General features: G+C 53.0%; 1 protein-coding gene across 1 annotated transcript; it reads right to left on the reverse strand.

Annotated features, from left to right (window-relative positions):
- Positions 1–2624: 2624 nt before the first annotated feature.
- LOC115206774 (neurite extension and migration factor-like) lies at positions 2625–7406 on the reverse strand. Its single transcript, XM_029773975.1, has 2 exons — positions 3112–7406; positions 2625–3015 (listed from the first exon to the last, which is right to left on the reverse strand). Exons 1-2 carry the CDS (start codon positions 7404–7406, stop codon positions 2625–2627), a joined length of 4686 nt encoding a protein of 1561 aa, XP_029629835.1.
- Positions 7407–7624: the final 218 nt, after the last annotated feature.

Genomic DNA, 7624 nt, shown 5'->3' on the forward strand with positions numbered 1-7624 from the left:
AGGGCGTGACAACCTGATAACGTGATCACTGTGACAGGAAGGAAGTGATCTGATCTCACTACTAACAGACTCAGCAAAGAGCTCATATGTCAGAAATAAATCCAATCTCTCTGGCATAGCACATTGCTGTCCAATGAATGAAAACCTCTTATCTCCAAAACAGAAACTTTTCAGGAAATGGAAAAAAACCCTGCCATATTTTACCATTATTAACAAACATACAATTATGAAACTTCAGAAGCTATTTAAACAATAAGATTGGTCGTGCAGTTCTGAAATGTTCAGAGCACACTGAGGGGAGTTACTGCTTTCAATACATGTACACAAATAAAAAGCTCCAAGGTTTATATCTGACAGTGAAGTGGAGGTAACTATATGTGATTACAACCTAATACTTATATAGTGCACTACTTTTGACCGGGGCCATTGGGCTATATAGCGTGCCATTTAGGACTCATCCAGTGTCTGAGAATGTTTAAGAGTCAAATACAATGCAACATAATGTAATAAATGGTAGAATGAAGTGTTGCTGACCCCCTTTAACATCTCATATGGAATGGTAGAATGAAGTGGAGCTGACCCCCTTTAACATCTCATATGGAATTGTAGAATGAAGTGGAGCTGACCCCCTTTAACATGTCATATGGAATGGCAATAGGAGTCGTAGCTGCTGGAAATGCTTTCATTGATTTCTACTAGTGTATATCCCAGTTTTTTTTTTACCAACTTAAAAGGTGCCAGTGTAATGTGATGAGGTCATGCCCTCTGCATCGATGCATGGCTGCAGTGCTACTCACTGCTGTCAGTAGTACAACACCTTGAACGTCCTGATACAACATGACAATGGAATGAAGCACTCTGCTGTCTGTCTGACATGATTACCTCTGTGAGCAGCCAGCCAACCAGAGCATTTGATATACACAATGGATAAAGAAAACTAAACAGCCAATATCCGCTCTGTATTCTATACATCTATACTCTATAGTTTCTGTATTCTATATATCTATACTCTATAGTCTCTGTATTCTACACTGAGCAAAAATATAAACGCAACATGTAAAGTGTTGATCCCATGTTTCATGAGCTGAAATAAAAGATCCCAGAAATGTTCCATACGCACAAAAAAGCTTATTACTCTACATTTTGTGCACACATTTGTTTACATCCCTGACAGTGAGCATTTCTCCTTTGCCAAAATAATCCATCCACCTGACAGTTGTGGCATATCAAGAAGCTGATTAAATAGCATGATCATTACACAGGTGCACCTTGTGCTGGGGACAATAAAAGGCCACCCTAAAATGTGCAGTTCACACAACAAAATGCCACAGATGTCTGTGGGGAGCATACAACCCTTCTGTGGGAAAATCTTATTCTGATTGGCTGGGCATGGCTCCCAAGTGGGTGGGCCTATGCCTTCCCAGGCCCACCCGTGGTGGCGCCCCTGCCCAGTCATGTGAAATCCATAGATTAGGGCCTGATGAATCGATTTCAATTGACTGATTTCCTTATTTGAACTGTAACTCAGTAAAATATTCGAAATTATTGCATGTTGCATTTATATTTTTGTTCAGTATATATAAGAGGTCATCTTTACCTTTTGGCTCATTGATTTTGAAGATTAAAATAAATATGATTTTTTTTTGCAGATAGTACATGGAGCTGTACAACAACATAGACAAAAATACTCTGATAGTGGACGGAGCACTGTGAACATATATAAATGTCTCTTTAGAATGACCAGCTCCTTTTTAAAACTCCAGGAGAAACTAAACAGTAAAGAACAGGAGAATTACAAGCTCATTCCAAACCAAAATAAGAAAATTAAGACAAAATGCTAATTTGATATGTAATCGATACAAAAATGGTCCCATCTTGTGTTGAAGATGTCTTGGGTTTATACAAGGGGAGGGGCTCAGAAGAGAGAGGGGTGTTATGGGGGAGTTGTAGTTTTTCCTCTTGAACTGAGCCAGGCAGTGTCTATCTGAAGGACAGCGACAACAAGACGGCCATATTCTGCCTACAAAACAGAGGGGCGGGGGGGGGGTTGAAAGCATTTATTTATCTCCCTTCTGAAGGAAGGGAGAAAATACACAACTCAGCCTAGCAAGGTTCACTGAGAAAATAGACAACTCAGCCTAGCAAGGTTCACTGAGATAATACACAACTCAGTCCAGCAAGGTTCACTGAGATAATACACAACTCAGTCCAGCAAGGTTCACTGAGATAATACACAACTCAGCCTAACAAGGTTCACTGCGATAATACACAACTCAGCCTAGCAAGGTTCACTGAGATAATACACAACTCAGTCCAGCAAAGTTCACTGAAATAATACACAAACAAAATAAAGTTCCCACGAAAAGATAAAACTGTATTAAACGCTTCATATTTTTTCTGACAAAAACTGAAACAACCAGGAAAGAAAAAACAAAGCAGAAACAAACAGCCATGGTAGTTTGTTTCAAATCTCAATAAAGCTGGACACAATCACTCAACACGTAGTTTGTAAAGAAGAACTACAAGAGTGTTTCTCATGCAGATATTACGGTCCTCTTCAGGGGGGTAAAGGAAGTGGGGGAGTCTGGGTAATGTAGTCATCATGCAGCTCTAGCATTGCAGCATCAGTGGTGCTGGGGGGAAGAGGGGGGCGCTGAGCAGGTAGTGGGGGGGAGGGGGGTCTGAGCAGGTAGTGGAGGGAGACAGGGGGTGGGAGGAGAAGGGGGACTAAGCAGGTAGTGGAGGGAGATAGGGAGGTGGGAGGAGGAAGGGGGGCTGAGCAGGTAGTGGAGGAAGAGATGGGGGTGGGAGGAGGAAGGGGGGCTGAGCAGGTAGTGGAGGGAGATAGGGGGATGGGAGGAGGAAGGGGGTCTAAGCAGGTAGTGGAGGAAGAGAGGGGGGTGGGAGGAGGAAGGGGGACTGAGCAGGTAGTGTAGGGAGATAGGGGGGTGGGAGGAGGAAGGGGGGCTGAGCAGGTAGTGGAGGGAGAGAGGGGGGTAGAAGGAGGAAGGGGGGCTGAGCAGGTAGTGGAGGGGGTTGGGAGGATGAGGAGGAGGGGGGTTGGGAGGGGGGGGGGTGGTAGGGCAACAGCAGCAGATAACAAAATATTACCTCAATTTCTCAAAAGAGGCCATGAGAGCCAAGTCTTTGTTTGGGTTCCTCTCCGCTCCCCCTCGCTTGCCCTTCACAGTCTCCATGTTTGGGAACTTGGCACTGGTCTTGTGACGATACAGTTTTTTGTGCGCGGGGCCTGGGCTAATAGAGTTGGGTTTGTCGAACATGTTGCAGCCCAGAGCAAGCTGGGGGAAGATGGGGTGGGAGGTGTTAAACTTGGCCTGGTTCTTTCCCACCTTGCACCTGGCCTTCCTGCCCCGTCCGACCCCCACGGAGCCTGCTCCCTTCTTGCCCCCCCTCCCCTGGAGGATGTGGAGGGTCTTCATGTTGAGGCTGTTGGCGTCAGGCGTCAGGCCGCCCTCCAGCGGGTCCCACAGAGGCTCCATGGACTCCATCATGAACCTCTGGACCTCCGCCATGCCGGACACAATGTTGGAGAGGATGTTAGACGGCTCCTCAAACTCCTGCTGCTCCTCCCGTTCCCCCAGGCTGGTGTTCCCTTCCGACCAGCCCCTAGGCCCGGTGCTGCTACCAGACCAGTCCCCAGTGCTACCGTGGCTGTGGGGCTGAAGGTTCCCCCCTGCCTGCGCCTGGCCCTTGGCAGCCATCCCCTCCAGCATGGCTTTGATCTTCGTAGAGGAGCGGCTCTGTCTAGGCATCTTCGCCTTCTCTGTCTTGGATGCTCTGGGGGCCCGGCCTTTCTTAGGCCCCTGCTGTCCCCCTGCTGCCGCTGTAGCCTGTTTATAACCTGCTTTCCTCTTAGAGCGGGTGTTCTTCCCCCCCTGCTCCTCCCCCTCTCCGTTGAATGAGGGGTGAATCTGGAACTGCCGCCCCTCCACCCCGTGTTGCTCCGCCTGCTGCATGATGTCACAGTTCCACTTCGCCTCCCTGCTGATGTCACATCCTGTCACATGATCCTGGTACTCCGGGGCTTTGCCTCCTGTCCTCATCTCCCACCCCGTCACCTGGGGGGAGAGGTTGGGGGTCTCCGGGGGCGACAGCTCGGACAGGGAGGAGTGTCTGAACTTGTCGGGTGTGAAGTTGGAGATGTCGAGGAGGTCTGAGGACTCTCTGAGGGGGGTGATGGGGTGACCCATGTTCTCCAGGCTCTTTTGGAACAACACCGTGGGGCTGCAGTGCTGCAGGTAGCTGTCTCTCCTCTCCTCCGTCTCCCCTCCTACCTCACGCTGTTCCCCACAGCTGCAGGACTGGAGGCTCTGAGAGCTATAGTTGGAGGAGCCGACGGACAAGGAGCCCACAGAGTCATAGCTGATTAGACATCCATGGTCTGAGCAGAGAGAGCCTCTCTGGTACTGCACCTGCCCCAGACCGACAACTGTCTGACACACCTGCAGCTCCTGTAGCTCCACCCCCGACCCTGGCTGCAGCCCCATCCCGTCGTCCTCTACAAGGTAACTCTTCTCGTACAGCAGTCTGTCAGTCTCTGATCTCTGCTGGCTATAGTCCGACCCAGACCCTGACCGAGACCCAGGCAGGCCGTCCGACAAGGGCAGGAACCCGCTGGAGAGGAGAGTGGTGTTGGGGCCGAAGCCCCCCTGGCTGTGGGGGTAGCTGGGGCAGAGATGGGGCTGGTGGTTCCACATGGAGGGGGGGAAGCTGGGACAGTTTTGGTGGGATTGTTGGAGCTCTGGCTCGGAGGGAGGGGAGAGGACACAGCTCTGGACTAGCTGCAGGGAGGCAAACTGTTTTTCCTCTAGAGAGAGACCCAGGGGATAGTGCTGGCTGGGGGTCTGTTTCTCCTCTAGAGAGAGACCCAGGGGATAGTGCTGGCTGGGAGGCTGCTGGGGGTAGTAGGTGATACCTGCCACTCTGGAGGAGTCTGAGGCATCTAGTAGGGTCTGCAGGTACCCCCCTGGGATCACTGACACCCCTTCCTCCCTCTCCCCAGAAGGTACAGCTTGGTCAGAGGAGCAAGAGGAGGAGACGCAGGAGGAGGAGGTGAAGGGGAATGTCTGCTGGTTGGTGGGATCCAGGGAGGAGAAAGTGGGACTGGGTGTGTTAGAGCTGATGTCTGCCACTCTTATGCTGCCAGCAGGCTCCTGGTTGGTTAACACCCCAGCATCAGCAGCAGTACAGGCATCCGCCGCTCCATTCATCACGCTCCCCCCCTCCGCTCTTCCACCTGCTCCTCCCTCTTTCATTTTCTTGTTACTGCTCAGCCTGGCTTGGCTCTTGAATTTTCTTATCCTCCCTGTTTTCCCTCCTCCCATCCTCCTCCCATCCCTCTCCTCTCTCTCCTGGGTGCGGCTCCTCTTGGCTGTTTCGGTGTGTGTGATGTTCTGTGGTTCTAACGTTGCTCTTCCCCCTCCCCCCTCCTCTGTAGTAACAGCCTGATCAGAGACAGAGGGGGTAGAACCCAAGTCCTGTGCTGCTGCTGTTCCCTCGTCTGTCTGGGGGATCCTCTGGACACACAGCCTGTTGGCTATCTTGTATTTCCGTTTGGGGTGCATGGAACTAAAAGGGCGTTGGCGGTGACGGCGCCTGTTCAGATGCTGTTTATCTCTGGACACCAGCCGCAGCTGCTCCTCCTTCCTCCTCTCCTGCCAGAAGTCTTTCAGTGGAGACAGAGAGGAGTAGTGGCTCTCCGCGGCGGCGTCCAGGCTCACGGCAGCGTCCCCGGCAGGGTCCAGCCTGCCCAGATTCACAGACATGTGTCTCTGCCCTTTGAAGCGGTTGATGATTATGTACTTGATGATGACTGGCGGCTCATTCCGGGAGAATTTCCGTCTCTTCTTGGGGCACCAGTCCACATCCTCCTCCCTCTGTCCCGCCGGAACCTTCTCTCTCTTCTCCATGGCGATTCTCTCGGTCTTCTCGTGGCTGCCGATGGAGTCGACTTCGTATAGGTAGTCGTCACTGTAGCGGACCTTCCTTTTGGAGCGCAGGCCGTAGTTCAGAGGATTAGAGGGGCTGAGGAGTCTCCTGGAACCCTGGGGCACACTTCCTCCTCCTCCTCCTCCCCTCCTCTGGCCCGGCTGCGCCTCCTGCTGCGACTTCTGCAGGGTGTCCGAGAAGGTGCAGGAGGAGTCGTCGCTGTACTCCGCGTACTCCTCGGCAGGGTTTCTGAACTCCAGCAGGTAGTTGACAGAGGAGGGGGAGGAGAGGGGTGAACCCTGGGACCCCTGAGACCCCAATAGGGGGCTAACACCTCCCCCCTCATCCCCCACCTTCCCACCCTCCTCCCCCACCACTAGGCTCAGCTCCTCAGCTTTACCCTCCTCCCCTGTCCTCCTCCCCCTTCCTCCTCCTCCATCCTCCCTCTTGGCACAGTTGACCAGGACAGAGGGGAAGAAGTTAAACTGTGTGTCCTCCTGCAGGACGTTAGTCTTCTCTCTCATGTTGTCCTGGAAGGATTCGTAGCGGATCTTTAGAGAACACATGTCGCTGCTCAGAGCTGAGTCCTCGTCGTCGTCGTCAAACAGGTTGTCAACGTCGTCCTCGGAGAACAGGTTGACTGACAGGTCGGTCTTAGAACACAGGTCCAGCAGCTCCATCTTGGACTCACTGATAAACGACTCGAAGTAACCCCAGTCCTGACCCGCATTGGCCAGAAGGACCTCCTCACCGCTGACCTTGTCCGATAGCAGCACCTCCTCCACTTTCACTTTGTCCAATAAGAGAACCTCCTCTCTGTTCACCTTGTCCAATAGCAACACTTCCTCCCCGGGGACCTTGTCCAATAGCAGCACCTCCTCCCCGTTCACTTTGTCCAATAGCAACACTTCCTCCCCGGGGACCTTGTCCAATAGCAGCACCTTCTCCCCGTTCACTTTGTCCAATAGCAACACTTCCTCCCCGGGGACCTTGTCCAATAGCAGCATTTCCTCCACATTCACTTTGTCCAATAGGAGGCCCTCATACAGATTCTTGGTCATGGGATCCTCTGCCTCTCTCTTCTCTCTGTTGTCTCCTGTCTTGTCGTTAGCGGTAGCGAGGGCGGTGGCGTGGCAGGTTTTGGTCATGGAGAAGCTGAGAAGCTGGTCTGACAGGAGCGGCTCCTCGAGGACCTTCATGACCTCTCCAGCCTGGCTCAGACATGGCATATTGATGCTGCTGATGTCAGAGATAGGGCAGGAAGTGGCCTCCAAGTCCTGGTGGCTTACCAGCCCCACCTCGCGGTCAAGGTCGGGAGTCGTGGGGCCGGGGTCATGGATAGGGGTGGGGTCATGGATAGGGGCGGGGTCCCGGGTCTCGATGAAGCACCCAAGGCAGGTGGGCGTGGCCTGTAGAAGACACTCCTCTGTCAGATAGGACACACCCCCCAACTCCATCATGGTGGGGGGGGGGGGGGGGGTGAGGCAGGGGTCAGGCAGGGGCAGACAAGAGCAGGGTTCAGGCAGGGGTGAGGCACAGGCAGGGGGCAGTCAGGGGTCAGGCAGGGGGAGGCAAGGGCAGGGTTCAGATAGGGTTCTGGCAGGGGCAGGGGCAGGGGGGAGGCAGGGCAGGTGGGAGGCAGGAGTCAGGCAGGGCAGGGGGAGGCAGGGGCAAG

This window comes from Salmo trutta, chromosome 13, assembly GCF_901001165.1.
Source record: "Salmo trutta chromosome 13, fSalTru1.1, whole genome shotgun sequence".
NCBI classification, from domain to species: domain Eukaryota; kingdom Metazoa; phylum Chordata; class Actinopteri; order Salmoniformes; family Salmonidae; genus Salmo; species Salmo trutta.

Bases quoted from the DNA above. Each gene is read 5' to 3' on its own strand.
- LOC115206774 (XM_029773975.1), bottom strand. From the start codon at position 7,406: ATGGAGTTGGGGGGTGTGTCCTATCTGACAGAGGAGTGTCTTCTACAG. The intron at 3,016-3,111 runs GTAATATTTTGT...CTACCTGCTCAG, and splicing joins GCCTCTTTTGAGAAATTGAG to CCCCCCTTCCTCCTTCTACC.